This window comes from Mya arenaria, chromosome 13 (genome assembly GCF_026914265.1).
Source record: "Mya arenaria isolate MELC-2E11 chromosome 13, ASM2691426v1".
NCBI lineage: Eukaryota > Metazoa > Mollusca > Bivalvia > Myida > Myidae > Mya > Mya arenaria.
Window position 1 is genome coordinate 33,670,592 of NC_069134.1, and position 21,523 is coordinate 33,692,114.

General features: G+C 35.7%; 2 protein-coding genes across 2 annotated transcripts in view; one reads left to right on the forward strand and one right to left on the reverse strand.

Moving 5' to 3' along the window:
- Positions 1–8,430, reverse strand: part of LOC128213946 (glutathione peroxidase-like) — a 33,972-nt gene extending 25,542 nt beyond the window's left edge. Inside the window, exon 1 of the mRNA XM_052920066.1 lies at positions 8,306–8,430. Within this exon, the coding sequence (XP_052776026.1) occupies positions 8,306–8,398 (93 nt within the window). The 5' untranslated portion in view covers positions 8,399–8,430. The remainder of the gene's footprint in view (positions 1–8,305) is intronic.
- Positions 8,431–12,155: 3,725 nt separating this feature from the next.
- LOC128213129 (DNA-directed RNA polymerases I, II, and III subunit RPABC1) lies at positions 12,156–21,220 on the forward strand. Its single transcript, XM_052918659.1, has 8 exons — positions 12,156–12,318; positions 14,964–15,052; positions 15,610–15,671; positions 17,390–17,529; positions 18,734–18,814; positions 19,495–19,553; positions 19,774–19,852; positions 20,721–21,220. The coding sequence occupies exons 1-8, from the start codon at positions 12,262–12,264 to the stop codon at positions 20,784–20,786; spliced, it is 633 nt and encodes a 210-aa protein (XP_052774619.1). The 5' UTR covers positions 12,156–12,261; the 3' UTR covers positions 20,787–21,220.
- Positions 21,221–21,523: the final 303 nt, after the last annotated feature.

The window sequence follows — 21,523 nt, forward strand, 5'->3', positions numbered from 1 at the left end:
CGGTGACCTTGACCATTGACCTACTGATCTCAAAATCAATAGGAGTCATCTACTAGTCATGAACAACTATGAAGTTCCTGGGTACAAGCTTTCTTTAGTTATTGAGCAGAAACCATTTTTAAGCTTAAGGTCACTGCCAACATAACATTTTTTACCTGAAGGTAACCTTGACCTTTGACCTTTTGATCTCAAAATCAATAGGAGTCATCTAATAGTCATGAACAACTAGCATACCAAGTATGAAGTTCCTGGACCCAAAGGATCTTTAGTTATTGAGTGGAAACCGTTTCTTCACCTCAAGGTCACGTTGACCCTGATCTTTGACCTAGTGACCCCAAATTCAATTGGGGTCATCTACTAGTCATGACCAACTAGCATACCAAGTATGAAGTTCCTGGGTCTAAGAGTTCTATAGTTATTGGGCGGAAACGAAGTGTGACGTACTGACTGACTTACTGACAGACTGATGGACTGACTGACGGACAGGGCAAAAACAATATGTCTCCTCATGAATGGGGGAGACATAAAGATATTACACGCAAATGATTTTTACATGGAAGGTCACCACGACCTTGACTATTGACCTTGTTACCCCCAAAACAATTGGGATCATCTAGACATCATGACCAACCTCACTTCAAAGTTTGGTGAACCTAGATCAAAGCATTCTCCTGATATTGCACGGAAATATTTTTTTACATTAGAGGTCACAGCGACGTTGACCTTTGACCTTGTGACCCCCCAAAATATAGGAGTTTTCTAAACCTCATGATCAACCTCCCTACCAAGTTTGGTGAACCTAGGTCAAACCATTCTCAAGATATTGAGCGGAAATGTTTTTTACATTGGGGGTCGCCGCGACCTTGACCTTTGACCTAGTGACCCCAAAAACAATAGGGATCTTCTACACCTCATGACCAACCTCCCTACCAAGTTTGGTGAACCTAGGTCAAACCGTTCTCAAGATTTTGAGCAGAAATGTTTTTTATATTGGGGGTCGCCGCGACCTTGACCTTTGACCTAGTGACCCCAAAAACAATAGGGATCCTCTACACCTCACGACCAACCTCCCTACCAAGTTTGGTGATCCTAGGTCATGCGGTTTTCCAGTTATCGATCGGAAACGAAGTGTGACGTACGGACGGACTGACGGACTGACGGACTACCGGACTGACGGACAGGGCAAAAACAATATGTCTCCCCCAGAGAGGGGGAGACATAATAACTAAATAGTCAAAGATATAAACTTAAAACAATAGAGCAGAGGTTATCATAGACATAGCATCCTTATATGTGTCTATCAGTAAACTTTTTATAATAATGCAAACAAAAATGTAGACATGTTGTCTTATCAATTTGCGTTGTCATTTAGCAATAGTATTCAGTACATTCAGTACAGCAGACTTAAGAAAATATTTTCCCAATAACATGCACCAAAAACTGCTCAAAATAGATCAATTTTTTTTTATGTTCAAGCCCAAAACCATGACGTAATTGAATCCAGGAGAATACCTAATGCACTAGGTCAGCTAGGTTCACTAAATTTAAATTTTAGATTTAAATAACTCTTTTACGTCCTGTTCTTATGATTATTTTTTTGCATTAATCATAGGAAGGTGTATCATATTTTTTTTTATTTTTTTTTATTAGGCTTTATATTACAATGGGAAAGGTGTTAACTTAATCTTCTGTTTAAAGCTTTTAAGGTTTTACACTACAAATTAAAACACATTTATGGACACTTTTTTTACCAAGGCCTAAAAAAAAAAATTGTTTGGTTAGGGTTACATCCTTAAAAAAAATAGGTAGGGTAGGTAGGCTTTTTTTTTTTTTTTTTTTTTTATTAGGTTTTATATAAGAATATAATTTTCATCATTGGAGAATGGTGTTAAAGCTATCTTCTGTACAAGCATTTAAGGTTTAAACTTAATATTAAAAAGCAATTAAAAAAAAAAACGAATTTTTTTTTTTTTTTTTTTTTTTTTTTTTTTTTAGTTTTTCATTTTATTTTCAAACTGACTATAAAAACGGTAGGGTCGGCGCCTATTCCGTAGGTAGGGTCGGGTAACCCGAACCAAATGTATTTTTTTTTTAGGCCCAACTGACTATAAAAACAGTAGGGTTGGAGCCTATTTCGTAGGTAAGGTCATGTAATATGTAATGTGTGTATTTCTTTAGACGTTGGACGTCAAGGATAACACGTGAAAGTGCAAGTACTTATTTCCAACGGGGTCCTTTGGGTTTATTTTGCTGAAGGCACAGCACGCTAAAGAGACAGGTCAGAGATACAAGGAAGTCTGGGTGCGATACCCTAGCTCTATTTCAAAGAGACCCCTTGGTTCTTTTGCGTACACAGGGTACAACTTTCCTGGGTTAAACCAGTACTGAGTACACCACTTTTACAAGCACTACCAGAGCACCAGGCAAGGCAGCTACTTGTACCAACTATTAACGTCTTTTTGTATGACGCGGCCAGGGATCGAACCAATGACCTCCCACTCCCTAAGTGGACGCTTGACCACTAGGCCACGGAGACGGTGTAACCCAAACCAAATGTTGTTGTTTTTTGGCCTGAGCCAGAATTAAAATTCCAATAATGCCAATAAGTGCAATAATGCTTTAAAAGATGGACAAAAGAGAATAAGATAAAGTTTATTTCTTTAAAAAAAACAACAACTCTTTTTACCCATTAACAAAAACAGTCTTCAGGTTCTATTTTGTTCAACAAACATAAAATGGGGAATTTTATTTTCACATAGATCTCATTGGGGAAAAAGTATATTTTAGCATTGGGAATTGAATCGATTTTTGACCCCAAGTTGGTCAGAAAAAATGCTTACAATACTGTGAAATCATTAATGTTAGTGGGCATGAAATTTCGTGGTTTGCCAAAAAAACAATTTCTTGGGTACTTGAATTCGTGGATTTTCATTTTTGAAAAAAAAACAATCGAAGATGCGATCGACCTAGATCGTCTGCATAATATCCACGCGCTGGCCCGTGATTTCCGTCTTCTACGTCACTCGGTTAATGACACTCGCTAATGTGGTACGACATGCCAATTAGTGCATATACCCATGTCACTTATCGATTTAATTGGGAATAAAGGTAATAAAAGAAGATGTACCCTGATCATAAATACAGATAGGGGAAGCCATTGAATGCCAATTAAGAATTTTGCAAACTGTGGAAACACCAAAAAGGTGCGTATATTGTCACGTTCGGTGCTTAGTAACCTTCAATATACTAGTAATCGATTAATTATTTTATTAAATAAAAAAATCGAGTAAACTTGGAGATTTTCATTAACAGCATACGTTTAAACACGTGCTTATAACTGTCATTTGCTGCATAAAACACATTTAATTGATTTGGTTCATTATTTGTTAAAGGCAGTTATAATATATTAACAGAATAATGATCGTAAGTTATACAGTGAGACAGGTTTTAACACTGTATTCTGGGACCTCTGTAAAGAATATACTAGTATGTACGTAACAAGGCAATTGAAAAAGTGAATAAAGGGTTTATATTTCGTGGGATCTTGAATTCGTGGATCACCCAACCCACGAAAACCACGAACAGTAATGCCCCACATCCTCATTATTTAAAAACAGATTTTATTTAAATATTGTACACTTCTAGATAAATGTGTAAATTAACATTATTATTGTCAATTATACATTTTTTATTTCTTTCTCGTTGCCAATGACCGGGTGGTAGTTAGCATATCAAACTCTGAAACCGAGGGTCACATGTTCAAACCCCAATCAGCACTTCATTTATCATAAATCAGATTAGTATTAATAATTGTTATCAAAAAGGAATCATTACCATGTTATCAATTCTTAATTGGACTCATTTACCAGAACCAGGGTCAGATTTAACAAGATAAAATTCTTTGGAAGTTTGAAAAAAATGCTTGTTGCAATAAGAAAATTTATCAAAATTAAAATAAGAGCCATATCGTAAACGATTATCTGCATGTCATCGTTGTTGTCACATAGCTTGGACAAAAAAATATGGCAATCCAGTCCTTCGATATTGATTAAAAAGTAAATATTGTGACATTTCAATAAACTTCCAGGAGTTTTACTTGAAAAAATATCATTATATATATATCAGGGCTTCTAAAAGTTTGATAACTCAATCAGTCTGGGGCTGTCAACCCAGATTTTGTTATTTGTATTAAGCCCATTTATTTTGCACCTAAAATTAATTTTTTTAAACAAGCTGTGATATAATTTTTTAAGTGAATTTTGTTTATATATATTCAAGGTAAAGATAGTAAGCAATTTCTTATGTCTCTGAAAAATGGCATCAGTGATCACTTCTGGTGTGAGATGCTTTTCTTTAATCTTATTTAGACCTTAAAGCTGCACTTTCACATTTGAACCGTTTTAACAACTTTTTATTTTTTTTATCTTTGAATGAATCATATTTTGCATAAAAGTTACCAATTTTTTTCCTGTATTATTCTAAGTTATCTTATATTACTGCATTAAAGGCATTGATGCTAAAATCAGCTGATTTCAAGATATTATTTATTTTTTTAATGTCAAACATGTCAATCTATGAGAGTGCAGCTTTAAATGAATTAATCATTTCATATTAATGATTTTTTTTCTTCATTTGCGGCTTTGTCTCATGACTTTTTTTATAGTTTTGAATCTGGTGGGGATAACAAACAACCTCTTGCTCCGCAGGTGGACACACTAATACGTCGCTATACAAGCTAGCTCTATAGTGAGGCAGTACAAGTGGCACTATATACATATCGAATACGGATTACACTTTCCCTTCATCATCTTATTTCTGAGACTAAGGTAAGTTTGCAATTTGATACATTTATCAGCATTATAAGTAACATTATATAATGCTTACATGTTCACACTTAAAGTTTGTTTGTATCGTGTGTATTTTTATACATGTATGTTCTGGTACTGTATATAAATACATGCTGTATAAATGTTTCATTGAAATTGTCTGTCTTAAGATATTATTCTTTAAAGGTGATAATTATGTTGTTTTTCTATCAAACGATTTGAGCCACATCATGCAATTCTCATACATGCCATATTTTCTGGAGACCATTCAGGGGGATTTGTTCAAAAGTCTGAAAATTCAGAGGGATTTTGGTAGTATTCAGGGGGATTTTTTAGCAGATCTAATTCAGCAAAATTTCAAAGTATTTTAAGACGCAAGTACGAAAAAAAAAAAAATTGCCATAATTTTGAAAGGCTCCTGAGGGGATTATGTCCAGAATTTAAGGGGATTTTGGTCACATACCAGGGGACTTTCATCATCGCCATGTAGCATTACGGGCATGACACACATGCCAATTCACCTTGTTTACCCCTTTTTCCAGCACTTCATCTATATTTTTATGAGACACAACCATATTGCATAATAAATCACTCACTTGCAAAATAGAATACTTCACAGAAAAATATGTTTCAGAGACAATTTAATGGGCTTACCTTCCTCTAAAATTGGATACAAAATCTGCTGCCTATGATCATAAATGATGACTTTCAGACTAATAGAGAGAATGGAATGAATTATCAATATTTTTCATTTCAATTCCCAAATAGTCAGATTTGTTTGCTTCTGATAAAAAGCAAATGCATAATTTATTGTTTAAGTTCATAAACATATCTTCTTTTGGCATTGATCAAAAAATAAAAACATCACCACCATAATAAATAAATAAAAGTCATTTCATCCGAATTGTCTACTTTCAGTTTCTCTTCTGGAAGTTCTGTTATTTTCCGATATTTGCGGTGAAGGTCAATGTCATGTATGTAAACATATGTCAATGTCATGTATGTAAACATATTAGTGAGGCATAACAAAGAACAGCATTGTCTATTAGTTATTTTAATCCTTTTCTTTAATGAATAATTTACTGTCACATTTTAATTATCAATCCTTTTGATGACAATGACACATTTTATGAAGAACGCTTTAATTTGTTACATCCTCTCTGATTGGATAAAAATTATAGTTTTAACCAATGAACATCGTCCTTTTATCTGACCAGTCTAATTGACATTTCTTACGCAAATTCTGTCAGTTTCAATCAAAACAATACATGAAATGTGCCCTGCTGATTTATTAAGTGTCACCTAATAGGTGTTGTTAAAACACACCATCAGTTGATAATCCAATTAAGCTTCAAGACAGGAAGGGCATTATAACTGTAAACAGGCATATATAATTAAACCCTGTGATAAATTTCCGTAATTTTAAACACTTTAATTCCGGGGGATTTTCATCCCCCTCCGGGAGACCGGGGGATGGGTCGAAATTCCGGGGGATTTTATCCCCCTTTGGGGGATATGGCATGTATGAATTCTTGGCTTTGACGGACAGTGTATACATTTGCTTTTATTATTTTATTGGGTATTTGAATTAAATGACATTTCAGGAAGTAATACTGAAATATTCATGGTGATATCTCTTATATTGCATAAGAAACATATTTACAAGTAATGACATGACTGAATTGTGCATTTTGAATACTAAGTTTGACGACACACACATGACATCATTACCAGTACATAATTGAAATGACGTGCAACATTAACATACCAATACTACAACTAGCTTATACTTTCAGTTGTTTTCCGAACATGGAATCTTTGTGAAACATAAATAAAGAAACATTTAATGAATCATTTTTGTGTTTTTTATACATGCCATATTTTCGGGAGACAATTTAGGGGGATTTGTTCAGAGAAGCTGAAAATTCAGGTTGGATTTAGGTAGTATTCAGGGGGATTTTTTAGCAGGTTTAAGTTGACGAAATTTATATTTAGACGCAAGTACGAAAAAATATATATTAACATATATTTTGCAATGAAAACCTCTAACTTTTTCAATATTTTACACTGCATTGTTAAATAAAACAAAAAAGTGAAACATAAATTATTTTTAGCAAATACCTTTCTCTTATTACACTACTGGTTGAGAAGCAGTTTCCGACAGTTTTTAAACGTTTTTATTGAATTATTTATACGTGTTTAAATATCTACTGAAAGTGTTCACATTTTATATAACTACAGCTCAAGTTGCTATTGTCGATATATTTCTAACATGTGTGACGTCACATAAAGTGTATCTAATAGGGGCGCAAAGAGAGTACTTACGTTGCTCTGATTAGCTTGTGATGAGAAGCAGTTTCCGACAATTTGAATGCGGGGCATATTTGAGGTGCCTGTTGTGTGTTTTTATTATCCGTTTATTTAATAAACTAAACATAATACTGTAATAAGAGAAATGTTATTTAATTTTTCAGCATTTACAAAAAAATTTAAACCTTAAAATTTACGACATTCAATTCATACTCGAAATCAGGCAGAGACTGAATATCAATGATTTTTTTATTCATTTCTGATGAAAACTTGTGTTTGTATACATCTAAGTGAATGTGGATGCGAAACAAGCATGACACCAGTGTTCACAAATATGTACACAATGATCATCGTTTGTGTAAGTCAATTAAGGAAAACCTTGTAGCTATTCATAGATATGCAAATTAGGTTCACACGCATGCGCAATACACTGCGCGTGCAGATCCCCCACGTGCAAGTTTGTGTACAAAATGAAAAATAAACATTAAACATTAAATAATAATAAAAGTTTTTTACGTGTCTCGGAAAAAAAATCAGCTTTTGATTGCCTAGTTACCATATAGCTGAATTGCAGTACATTCTTTATGAAGATCTAAGGAAGGTACGCGAAAAAGCGATTTGTCGGAAACTGCTTTCCGTCGGAAACTGCTTCTCTACCAGTAAAGCGTTTTATGAAACACAAATTCAGATCGATCCGTCAAAAAAGCATCGCCATTTTTTAACTATCTAGCAGGTGCCCGTTATCTTGCCGCTCAATATACTTAGCGCTGGGATCTGTCATTATTGGCTAGGAAAACAACAAGCGGGATATGGACCCATAGAGTCGCCAACACAAAAATTGTCAAAGACTCTGAAACGGCTGTTTATGGACTACAGAAATTGCAATCTTCACAACTTTAATATTGACGTCATCTATAATTCGCAAACGCTGTCATTTTCTGCAAAATTGTTAATCAGAAATAATTTTTTGGGTCTCTACTATTTTGGATTAACGGTGTTCAATTTTATTTATAATATTTTTTTATGCACTGTCATACTGTCACCACTACCAACGCGACGTAGCTCAATGGCCTATCATTCAATGAAAGGTGATGTCAGTTGCAGATAACATAAAGAGCAATAGAACAATGAAACTGTGCAAGTAAAAAGTAAAAAAAAAGTTGCATTACCATTTTACTGGAACAGGAGACTCCCATGCAATGCAGTTTGTACTTGAAACTCGACTTATCAGAGTAAATAAACACAAGGGATCGTCTCAGCATTATCTGAAATCAACGACGGCTTTTCCGGTGCCCGGTATCGATGGAATGTGGACACGTACTATATTTTTTGCGCATCGCAAAATTTGGTCGCATTTAGGGTGCGATCATCGCAAATTGTAATTTAGAGAAACGTAGGAAATGAATTTACAAAATTTATTAAAAAAATATGGTGTGCTAGTGTTGATTTTCGGCGCAACTGCATAAGATTGCTTTTATCCAGATATTAGACTAATGAATTGGGGATATTATGTAATGACACTTCTCTGGTGACCTAGCTGTATCACGTCGAGTTCGGCATGTAAACATGTATCCGTCGAGACCTATGACATGGCTTGCGCATATGAATATAAAGAGAAAAACAGCGTCCGGCATGGGTCAAGCAGTATGAGACGGCCTTCGTCGGGGGGGGGGGGTCAAAGTCATCTACTCGCTGCGGATGCGGGAGTGGGAACGACGGTGAAGGTGAACGCTAATGCAAAGCAGGTTGCCAGAGAGCGGCTCCATCTTCCCGCCTCCAAGGTCTTCGTGGACGCCATGGTCAAGTTCATGCAGACGGACGGACCCAACCCTCCCAATCCTGAGAACGTCGCGCGGGCAGCCAACTTTCATCCCCAGAAACTACTCAGAGCTGTTGTTAGTCCACAACTGGTCATCTCTTGACACGACGTGGTCCAAGTTCTTTTTCTCGACATACTTTTCGTAGTACTTTCAAGTCGTCGTGTTTCTTCGTATGTAGCGTTGTTTTAAATTCCGTATTTTTCTCGTCGAACTCGGCAGAATCATTGGCGGATGCCACACCGTTACGGCCAAAGATCAAATTCACGATGTCGTTTCGGTCTGTGGTAGACTTTGGAATTTTGTCTGTAATCTGGCGTTATTACGTTGTCTTTGATATGCTTGGTGCATAATTTTCTTTCGCAGTCGGGAAATGCCATGTCAATTGCGTTGCCTTTTCGTCGTCTGTGCCCATGATCAACTCCATATCCCTTAAATTCACTCACAGGATGCCTCGTAGATGACTGAAAAATCTGTAGTATGTTTGCTCTCTTCCGTCCCAATGAAGCATTAAGGGGCTTAGAAAGATTGGTGGCTCACCGGTGCCTTCACTTGTCACTTTGTTAGATTTAAATACTGTTGTTGTAACTTAAAACACTTACCTAATGAAAACGTCCGGTCAACACCAATAACACTTTCGTTTGAGCAGATGAAGGATTTGAAGTCTGTGACTTGGTCATTAGTGGAGCATATTACGGAAGGCAGTGGATTTTTACGCGAGTGAATAACTTCTGCGACGAAGGGATGTTGTTCACTGACCATTTAAAAATACATTCAACAACTCGTCTGCTATGTTGTTGTTTGACATACCTTTTCTTTTTTCAGCCTTTTGGAGTGCTTTTACGTGCTGACACTGCCTTATATCACGCGGAAAGTCCAATGAATTGTTATGGCATGGGTCTGTCATTTGAGCATAAACGTCCCTCGGTTTCTGGTGTTCAACCTTATCCTGGAGTTTCTTCATTACATCCGGAGCAGTTTTTTTCATAGGCATTTGTTGCAACTTTGGCGTTGCCGTGTGAAGTGACATTTTCATCGTATTTGCCTGTATATTCGATTACAGCAATTTCCCTACCGATGTTGCGACCTTCTATCCAGGTTACCCTTTTCTTGTAGTCAGTTCTCCTCTTAAGAGACAAGTAGTACCTGAAATGTTACTACATCTTCTAATGCCGGCTTTGGATCGATTAATTTGTTAATTATTTGTCCCTTTTAATGTGTTTCTTTGTAGACTGTGTTGTCCACTACTATGACCTGACATAAGCAATTGTTTGCACTTCCTTCGTCTTTAATTATTTATTTTGTTCTTACCCCCCCCCCCCCCCCCTCTTGATTTCTTGTAGTCCCATACACCGCAGTTGTCTCAGTACTGCGCTGGTTTATTTGTCTGTCGGCGTTCTGCATTAACTGTATTATCCAACACAACATACACATTTTCCTTCTACCGCAAGGCACCTTCGGCAAAGCCGGAATGTCCTTAACAATAATATTCATCAACTCATTTGCAGACAGCGGTCTGTTTCCTGGTAATGCATATGTGCCATCTATGGCATTGCATGAAACATCACCAGGGGTGTCGTCATACTGTGTTATATTTGCGACGACAGAGTTGGCATCTTTCAGTGTTACATGCTCCATCGTATCGATGCCTTTCGCATCACACACGTTGGTTGCCATCGTATCGATGCCTTTCGCATCACACACGTTGGTTGCATCCTCCATCGTATCGATGCCTTTCGCATCACACACGTTTGTTGCATCCTCCATCGTATTGATGCCTTCCGCATCACACACGTTGGTTGCGTGTTCGATACACGGCTGAGCTCGTCTTCGATGCTGGATGTTTCGAAACTGACATCTGTTGTCGCTTTTATTGGCGTGCTAGACGTTGTCGGTTCGCTAAGTACGGAAACCAAAGTGACAAAATGATTATGTAATCAAATATTCCCTTCTGACGGTCCCAACTTTGACCACATTATAGTAACTGGGTCGTTTTTCACATCTTCCCTGGTACTCTAGTCATAGACAGCATTTGTGCTAGGTAATCACTTTTCCCATTTACGAAAGGATAGACGGCGCGGATGTTCCGTTTGATGGCGTCAGCGGTAGACTGGATTGTCTATGCATTCGAACTGGCTCCAGGTTTTGCGCATCTTAAAGTTGCCTCGTCAAACGACGGTGAACACAGGTCGAATTATTTGGCATAAGTTTGCTATGTGTAGTACGACTTGAACCGGGACATTTCAATGCAAATGCGGACTTTGATTTCTACGCTCATGTTTTCGTTGCCACATAGAGCAATGGACAGTGCGTTGAAAAGACAGTTGCCGTCACCGCGCGTCAAGATCGGCTGCACGTCTTCGGACACTTGCTCCCGATTGTGTTCTAAGAGCCCAAGAGCTTGGAAGTCGACACGTAAGTCATCACGAACTAACATTACTCTTTCTGTGAAGTCGGGTAAGAGTTGCTTCTCTTTGTGAGCGACGGCACACAAGTGGCCAACGCTGTATTGCGCAGCCTACAAATATAATTAATTATTTTAAGTTGTTTTTTGTAAACAACTGAGGTTTATATATGAGTCATAAATAATGTCAACGTACATTTATATGGACTACACAGGTCATTGCCTGAATAAACCAGTATTGTTAATTAGTTACATCACCATCAGAGGGAACTATGTTTGAGGCCAATTCGTAGTTCATAGCATGAGTATCAATATATTATACTTCATCTAATTTGTTTTTTTAATTATTTATTACTGTGCATACCAAGTTAGGACAACCATTAATTCCAGTGACAATGCATTGCACATTTTTGGGGGTCTGTTAAAATATCATCAATAAGAGAAGGTATACAATTCGTTATAGTTTCCGTTTGAATCAGTTAAACAAATTGATAAAAAATCCCTTATTAACTTTTGGAATCATTCGATAAGAATGGTCACCATTGATAAATATAGTAAATTGAAAGGGAGGCAAATACGGTAAATGAACTAGACAATATCGTGGATGGCTTCTGGACAGTTTGAGAAAAACCCTAATTTAAGAAAATATCCTATTAATACGTATTATTGCAAATTATTAATAAGACAAACACACACACACAGTTTTCTGAATTCAAGCTTATTTTTTAAAATGTTTAAGTGTTCCTAATATTTATTAACGGGCAACGTTAATTAATATATATATTTTTATAATATTTCTTCGAACCTGCGGCTGATTAGTTCAAACATCTTCCGCAGTGTCGCACGCGAAAAAACAAAAACAACCAACTTTGATCACTATTCTAGCCTGTTTCTAGGTGTTATCATGGATGACGACGCAGAAACTTATAAGCTGTGGAAAATAAGAAAGACTATTATGGCGGTAATTATTAAAAATACTGTTTTTTGTATGTGAAATATGAATTTAGACACACAGATTTGATATTTTCGGACGTGTTTGATATTCGGATAAGTTTTCTTAAAATGTTGTGTACTGTCCAGTCGACAATAGTTCAAAGTGACATTTAGTAACGCTGATAATTTATAATATTATCTGTGTTAAAAAGAAGTATAAAACATACAAGTATAAGAATTAAAAACTCAAAAACTTGGGAAAACCGTAAAACCCAATTTTTCATAATGTTTAGCTCTAGTTGTTTGAGGTTGAAGTGGGGTGGGGAAGTCAGAGGAGGGGGGTTGGAGTGGGTAAAACCCGGGAACCCCTTTCATTTTCATATGTACATACAATAGCTAGAGTATGCGAGGTGGTTTGTACGCCGGGATTAATACTTCATCATGTTCTTGGCTCACATACTCTATTATACAAATAAAAGGGGTTCCTATAAGGGGTATAACTTGAAAAAATATCATGTTATGCTCTTACAAATTTATTGAAGTGTCATTTTATCAATTTAAATATTTTTTGTTAATTTTTAAACAATATCAATGGTCTGAAGGGCCACATTTAAAAACAAAAATTTTAAACAATATTTAAGGACTGAATGGCCATATTTTAGTGACCAAGCTATGTGAAGATCACCTGTGGCACCAGTCATTTGTAACCATGGCCCCCAGGTCCAGGGAATAGCGGGGACTTTGACTTTCAGTCCAGCAAATCCCAGGTAATATCCCTGTCCTACGGGGACAAAATGCTGGTAAAATCCCCGACAAATGCCCTTGCACCCCAGGACAACTCGGACCTGGGATGTCTTGGTTACAATGACTGGTGGATAACTGCTGGATATCTGTGAAACAATAAGCAGAAATAATTTACCAACAATCCTTGCCATGCACTCAATAAGTATTGGAACAATCTGCAAGTAAACAGGTTATCATGGACATGATCTCCGACCCATGTTTTATAGGTATTTAATGACGTCACACCTATCCTGAGGCAGTCGTAATAATACATTTTTTTGTAACTTTAAGGTGGTTAACTAAATTACCGTATTTTCTCGACTATAAGACGGGGAAATATGGTCCTGATTTTGAACCTTAAAGTAGGGGGCTCGTCTTATAGACGAGTCTATAAGAATTTCATAAAGAATAGAGTCATAATCAGGAATATTCAACATAAGGTATTCAACTGACTGATTTATTGTCTGTGGATGACACCGCAATAAAAGTGACATGATCACACCCATAGGATTAAGACGACCATAGATCTGCTTTGTTTCGCTACGATGAACACTCAATAACACATGTTATCGGTCCAAACACGTTGTTTTTCACAGGAGACATATTTTGTTACCTTTAAAATAAAAATATTGTGACATTATTTTTATGCCCCCACAAAGTGGCGGCATATAGGGTTGCCCTTGTCCGTACGTACGTCTGTCTGTCTGTACGTACGTACGTCCCGAAGATTGTTTCCGCTCTAATTCTTGAAAACTGTTTGTCCAATCCTCACCAAACTTTAAACACATGTTTGTGACCATAATATCTTGATCAAGTTCGATAGTCATGGAAATCGCTTTAGTCATTTAGGAGTTACGGCCCTTTTTTGCCAAAAATACTTCAAAAATATATGTTTCCAATCTAATTCTTGAAAAGTATGTGTCCAATCCTCACCAAACTTTACATACATGATTGTGACCATAATATCTTGATCAAGTTCGATAGCCATGGAAATCGCTTTTGTCATTTAGGAGTTACGGCCCTTTATTTGCAAAAAAAGACTTGAGATTATCCTGAATAATCATTATGGCTTATTTTCTGTGACAAAAAATCGAAGTGGGGGCATCCGTGTCCTATGGACACATTTCTAGTTTTTAATGCATTGTTATTTTTTCTATGTCGTAAATAAAACTTACTTTTTCCTTACTATAAGGCTTTGCATATATCATCCACTTGCATGTAACTAGCAGATATCAATACATATTTCATTAATCGTTATATTAATTTATCTGCAATTATCAATGGTTATTTATTACTCAAAATTTAAGTCCCATCAACTGCAATCCAAACAAACACTTGCGAAAATATAACTCATTAATGCATGTAATGGAATTTGTTCTGTTTGTCGGCTGCAGATCAAACAGTACAATTTGTGACATCACAGCACGAGCTGTGTAAAGATCAAAGATGCACTGCAATGGTTTGTATTTAAATAGGTCAATCAAATACCGTATGAACCCACTTAAATCTCAAAATTGTGTCTAGGCTGGTTCAAACATACCATACCATCGGAAAATCAAAATCAATAATCCCAAGCAAATGAACAAATTTAGTTGATATTTGACTGTTAAGCTTCAACATAATCACAGACTTGGAGAAAATCAAGTGCTGGATTTGCTTTAAAAATCGACCCCGTCTTATAAACGAGTCAAGACAAAAACACCAGATTTCATGGGCAAACTAGGGGGGTCGTCTTAAAAACGGATCGCCTTATAGTCGGGAAAAATACGGTAAGGCAGTACAGCAGCATATATGTATTCACATACAATGCTTGCAAAAAAATAATAACAAATCGTATCTGTTTGTTATCACCTTACGAAATATGCATATGAATGTTGATGTTTTTCACAGCTCTGCCATGATCGAGGGTACCTTGTGACACAGGATGAGTTGGATCAGACTCTGGATGAATTTAAGGGTCAGTTTGGAGATAAACCCAGGTAATTGCTCAACATGTTAAGACCAGGTTTTAAAAAGGTCAGGGGCTGCAGAAAAAGGACTGTGTGTTAAGGGTAGAAATGACACATTGTATAGAGCTGTTAAGAATTTAAATAATATGAATTTGACAGAAAATCTAAAGATTGTGTTTAATTGAAGTAATAATAAGTTTCAACTGCCATATATATAAAGTTTGTATGTATTGATCATCATATTATAAGGTTTGATAAAAACAAAAACAAAATATTTGACTTTCTATGAAGGAATAACAATGTCTATGCTGGTCTCCATGAGGGCAGAAGGGTGCTATCAAAAAAGGACAGGGTGCAGCACCGTCCTGTAATTCTTTAGCTAACACTTTATTGTTGTGTTTGAATGTCAGCCACAGATAAGATTTTCAAAATGTTTAGCTCTGAGATAAAACTTCTTTAAATAGGTTTAAGAGGTCCAGCACATTGAATTTCAATCACAAAATTATGTTTTTGAAGCCTTTTACAGTTTACTTGTTAATATCATATGGTTTGTTTAATGGTTAAATAAAAATCTTTATTTATTCCAGTGAGAAAAAACCTAGCAGAAGTGATTTGATCATTCTTGTGGCACACAATGACGATCCAACAGGTAATCATAAATGTCAACATTCTCATAGAAAACCCTGTTTTCCAATATGTATCTTTCAAAAATAGAAACTTCATGGACAAGTGTGCGGAAAAGTTACTGCATTGGCACGTAATTTGCTGATAGTCTCATTATCATAACAAATGGCAATTTAAACTCAGATCAGGATCTAGCTTAATTATCATTACAATCATTGCTTTTTATATGGTGACTGATCACCTTTTTATAGTCATAACGTCATCACTCATAAAAACACACATGGTACATTTAAATGGCTGCCATAATGAGTTAACACGGGTTGAAACTATTTGGTAAAACAGATGTTTCATTTTCTTCAATGCAAAATTTTTTGGCTCATGCCTAGATTACACATTTATCCTGTCACCTGCATACAAATCGGTCCAATAACAAGGTGCCGTGTAAACTTTAGTTTATTAGGATAGTAGACCACGTGATGTTTATCTACAGTCAGGTGGTCATGTGACCGCGAAAACGAACTTCTTTTATATATTCTGCAATGTCAGAAGAAAAGCAGAACTGCCGTTTCAGTATCTTATCAATGGACCACTAACAGCCGACCTCAGCAATCACTCGCCCATAAAGTCCCATCATTATGCAAAATAATGACACTGGCAAAACAATCGACCTGAAATCTTCATGAGATGTGAAAATCTTACCCCACCCGCAAATGCTGGAAACTGTGAAACAGCATTCAACGATACTCGTTGATAGTTTATTCCATTTCTGTGGTGAATGACAAAATCTCACTTACAACAGAAATGAATGATCTCTTTGCCGGTGCAGTTATGATCATTCAACACTATCAACATCATTTAAATCCATTTAATATGTTGCGATTGTTTGTAAACACTCGTGATCTTTAATTTTGACCTGTGTACTGTACTCTGACTTGCGGAATAATTGTTACATCATCAGATAATGTTCAGAGACTGATCCATGCTTATGCACGTTTAAAAGTATTTTTATGTTTTGAATTGATATTGACGTATTAAAATGCAATGACTTTGAATATAAACGTACTAAAAAAGTTGAACAGTTTTACGAACTATTTTGGGGGCGATTTAAACATGGATACCGAGTGTGATGACGTCAACAGGGAAAAACAGTTGTCCCCCTTACTTTTAAAGATTCTTATTAATTTTAAGGTTTTATAGCGTTTAATTAAACAAAGTAACAGGATAAATAGAATACTAGGTTAGTGCCGTGGGTGGAGAAAGTTTATCTGGCTCGGCTGCGGATTTTATCGGGTTCGCCTTCGGCTCACCCGATAAATTCCTCCGCCTTGCCAGATAAACTTCCTCCATCCACGGCACTAACCTAGTATTCTCTATTTATCTGCCCAGTTAGTTTGTTTTTGATGAAAATATGCTGTATATTAAAATTACAAACAAGGCCAGTTTTCTGTCTCGTTTATGTGTGGAGTTATACCAAGTATCAGTCTTAATTTAGACTGGAGCCTTATGAACAAAGTAGAGTCTAAAATCTAATCAGGATCAAACTTAAGTTCAAATTTTCTGTTTGGCTTAAACCTCACTGGCCTTATTTGATGTTAGAAATATGTCCTTCTCTTCAGCATTAGTAGACACCAAACCGCTGTCAAAAACCATGGGTCCTAACACCCATCTGATGTTTTTCACATTTTCACTGTCGCTGTAAGTATCTTTTTGATGATATAATCATTTGTTTTGAACGCCCCACAGATCAGATGTTTGTGTTCTTCCCGGAGGAGGAGAAGGTTGGAATAAAGACCATCAAGACTTACTGTCAGCGTATGCAAGAAGAGAACATTTGCAGGGCCATCATCATCGCACAAGTTGGTATGACACCATCCGCTAAACAGGTAATATTAGGCAATGATCTAAATTATGCATTAGACTTAATTAAAATAGAAATTTAACAGATTTTTTTTATAAATAACTATTTAAGGATGGATTCTTATTTATCGTGCTTTCATGCAGCATGAACTCTCAGCCCCGATTTGCAAATCCATGAAGCGTGCTAGCCCTTCTTTGAAAATTTGAAAAATCGCCACTTAGCATTCATACTGCATGAAGGCACGAAAAATAAGAATCAATCCTTATATTTTCATTTCAACCTTTCTATATTTAATTTTGAGCTCAACTATTCGAAGAATAGGTGGGCTATACTACTCGCCCCAGCGTCGGTGTCGGCATCCGGTTAAAGTTTTAGGGCAAGTTCAGATTTTCACTTAAAAGTCCAATACCCTACATTCAATTGACTTAATACTTCACACAGTTGTTGAGGGCCATCACATGATGAGGTTAGATAACTCAATATTATTCTTTACACAGATTATGGCCCCTGATTGACTATGGAACGCAAGTAAAAGTTAAGGGCAAGTTGGGATTTTAATAAAAAAACTTCTAAACCGTTCATTAAATGCACTTAATAAAATTCAAAATTATTTATGACCATCTTACTACAAGAAACGTAACTCCGTTTTAAGCCTAAATACAAATTATGGCCCTTGAATTTTTTTATTTTTTTTAATTTCCTTTGAAAGGCATATTTGTATATTCTTAACCACATTTTCATAATGGGAAATCAAGTTATTTGAATGACTTGCGTCATTGTTTGGGCGGGCTGGTGGGAGGGCAACATCAAAGTCACCTTATGTATCGAATAATTTTAGTTGGGTTTGACATAAAGAGACCAAACTTGGTATTATTACATCCTTATTGTATTCTAAGTCAAAGCAGCGTAGTCGAGCGCGCTGTCTTACGACGGCTCTTGTTGTGATAATAATGAGTTTGGTTTAATGATTTTCGGGTTTATTTAAGAAGATATTGAGATTTTTTATTTTGTGTTTTATATAATTATGCATGACACAGGTCGTTCTTGGGAAACTTGCCTACAGAGGTCACGAACGGTCAACTGGTTCATGCAGAATGAATGACATTTGTATTGTACAGAAAATGAAGTGTGCATGTAAATATATATGCATGAAGCTTAGGAAAAGTTAGTTATGTTTAATTTTGTTTTCTCAATATGAAATAATTTCTTAATGATTGTGTTCATTTCAGGCGTTGGTTGACATGGCGCCCAAGTACATTCTAGAGCAGTTCCTGGAGTCAGAACTTCTCATTAACATCACAGAACACATGGTATATACGCTATGAATGAGTTTGGTGGTTGAAAGATTGTTTTGTTTCTTTTTCAAAAAGGAATAGAGATTTAGTTTATAAACAGAATATTGAAGAGAAACTGTTTTGTTTTAGTCTCTATGATAATGAAGGCAAAACATGAATTTGAAAGTGAAAATATTAATATGCATTGCTAATATAACATGTAACTTATGGTGTCAAACTGTTTGAAACATTTGAACCTGATGTATATACACAATTTTCTTGGGTAGATTAATCCTGAATAAATCATTATAACATGCTTTGAATGTTGACAGATAAGTTAAGCTGTATCATACTCGTATCTTAATTTTCAACAAGCTTTTACTTTTTTACTCACAGTAGTCATATTCATATCTGTTGAAGCCAGTTGTTGGCAAGTTTGGAGTTTGATATTTACACATATGGTGTTTTGTGGATTTTAAAATCATGCAGTAAAACACATGTACTCAGGGTTCTCATAAAGTTTCGATTGAATCAGCTCAAATAGTATACTAACCAGACACTTCTTATTATAAGGTACTTAAAATTCACTTATTTTTCCAAATTTGAACTGGTCCAATTGCCATTTGAACATCAGGCAGCTAGTTCTTATTAAGGACACTGTACTGATAACTTTGCTGAAAGCATTTCCCCAAGATAAACGGACACTCTTTTTGCAGCTTGTTCCCGAGCATGTGGTGATGACCCCTGAAGAAAAACAGGAATTGTTGGACAGATAGTATCCTTTTGGTGTACATATTAGTAGTTTATGAAGTTATAACAACTTTTCAGCAAATGATGTTCACTTACTTTAGTGCCAAATTAACTTGTCAAATTATGGTGATTTCATACTGTATCAATCATGGCCATAGATACTAAATAATCAAATTGATTAGATTTAAAGTTAAGAGAAAAACTAAAACATAATCAAAAAAAATATTTGCCTTAACTACATAAAGTAAACTGAAGGAGTCCCAGCTTCCCAGAATCCAGCAGGGCGACCCTGTGGCCAGGTACTTCGGATTGAAACGAGGACAGGTAGGAAGTTATTTTTAAAAGGATGTCAAATTAATCCATTGGATTATACAAGGATGTGCTACCTATTTTTATTCGTCAGTTGAATGGTTATATGACAACCAGTGTCTTTTTATTGGTCAGTTGAATGGTTATATTACAACCAGTGTCTTTTTATTGGTCAGTTGAATGGTTATATTACAACCAGTGTCTTTTTATTGGTCAGTTGAATGGTTATATGACAACCAGTGTCTTTTTATTGGTCAGTTGAATGGTTATATTACAACCAGTGTCTTTTTATTGGTCAGTTGAATGGTTATATTATAACCAGTGTCTTTTTATTGGTCAATTGAATGGTTATATTACAACCAGTGTCTTTTTATTGGTCAATTGAACGGTTATAGTATATATGTATGTCTACCAGTGTCATTTTAGTGGTCAATTGAATGGTTATATGTCAACCAGTGTCTCTTTATTGAATGGTTTTATCTTGTAGTATTGGGTTAAATACTCTTGTTATAAAAAGGACATACATTTTGTGTGGTTATGTCCCTTTGTTTATAAGGTTACTGTCAGTACAGTTTTATTATCCAATCCATCAAACTGATATTAAAAGAAAGAAACATTGCATATGCTTATTGCTTTCATCTCAGCTCTATCAAATCATGATTTAACATACATATGTGTCAGATATACTGCCTTATTGTAATGTTTCTATATTGAATGAGTAGTTTTAATGTGTGTACATCACTTCATGTATTAAAAGTATTATATATTATAAATACTGTTAAAAATCACAGTATGAATTTTTCACAATTATTTTCAGTAACATTTTTCTACTGCTTGGATGATTTTGTTTATACATTTTCACCAGTTTTATATTTATTTGCAGGTTGTAAAAATCGTTCGACCCAGTGAGACAGCTGGAAGATACGTCAGCTACAGATTGTGTGTCTGAAAAAACTGTGTCTCCGTACAAATGTACATGAAAATGTTAAATCAGTTAACGAGAATTGAAACATCGAATGAAGTTAACTACATATGTGAAAAGTATACAGTGGATAACTATGTTTCAGTGTGTCATATCTGGATAGGAAATCATTTTGCCCTTCGATCATGTAATGATAGTATCAATATTGCTCTGTGGATCAGGGTTTTAAAACTGCAGCAAAAATGTTACAAGTGGCATTTGAACCATGATCGTTCAAAGAAGCAAAGCTATGACTGATTTGCACTGTATCGTGTGACATTCTCATAATATCATAACTTTATGTGCTATTGTATGTGACATCTCCATGGTATGCATACATGTTTGTATGTTCATCAGTTCTGTGTTTTGTACATTGTTTTTATTGCCATGTTCATGATACTGTGAGTAAATATTTTACCATATGTTGATTTTATTTTTTTTTCCACTTAGAGAAAATTTGAAAAATAAGAACAAAATTCAATACCATTGTAAACTGAGGGCTTGTCTGATACACTTAATTGCAGATGTGAAGAACATTAGCTAGTATTTCCTTAATATGAATTAGATTTTAGGAAATCCTCCACCAGTTTTAACCTTCAGTGTTATAGTGGAAAGCCAGTACAGTTGTAGCTAAAGATTAACCCTGTATACAGGCACAAGTTAATGGCACACAATATAGGTTGATACAAAATTTCAGGGATGTGATTGACCTGGCAGCTGGAGGG

What these genes read in the sequence shown, in the direction of transcription:
- LOC128213129 (XM_052918659.1), top strand. Translation starts at nt 12,262, where the DNA reads ATGGATGACGACGCAGAAACTTATAAGCTGTGGAAAATAAGAAAGACT. An exon ending in ACACAATGACGATCCAACAG is followed by an intron (nt 15,672 to 17,389) that starts GTAATCATAAAT and finishes AACGCCCCACAG; the next exon opens with ATCAGATGTTTGTGTTCTTC. An exon ending in CAGGAATTGTTGGACAGATA is followed by an intron (nt 19,554 to 19,773) that starts GTATCCTTTTGG and finishes AACTACATAAAG; the next exon opens with TAAACTGAAGGAGTCCCAGC.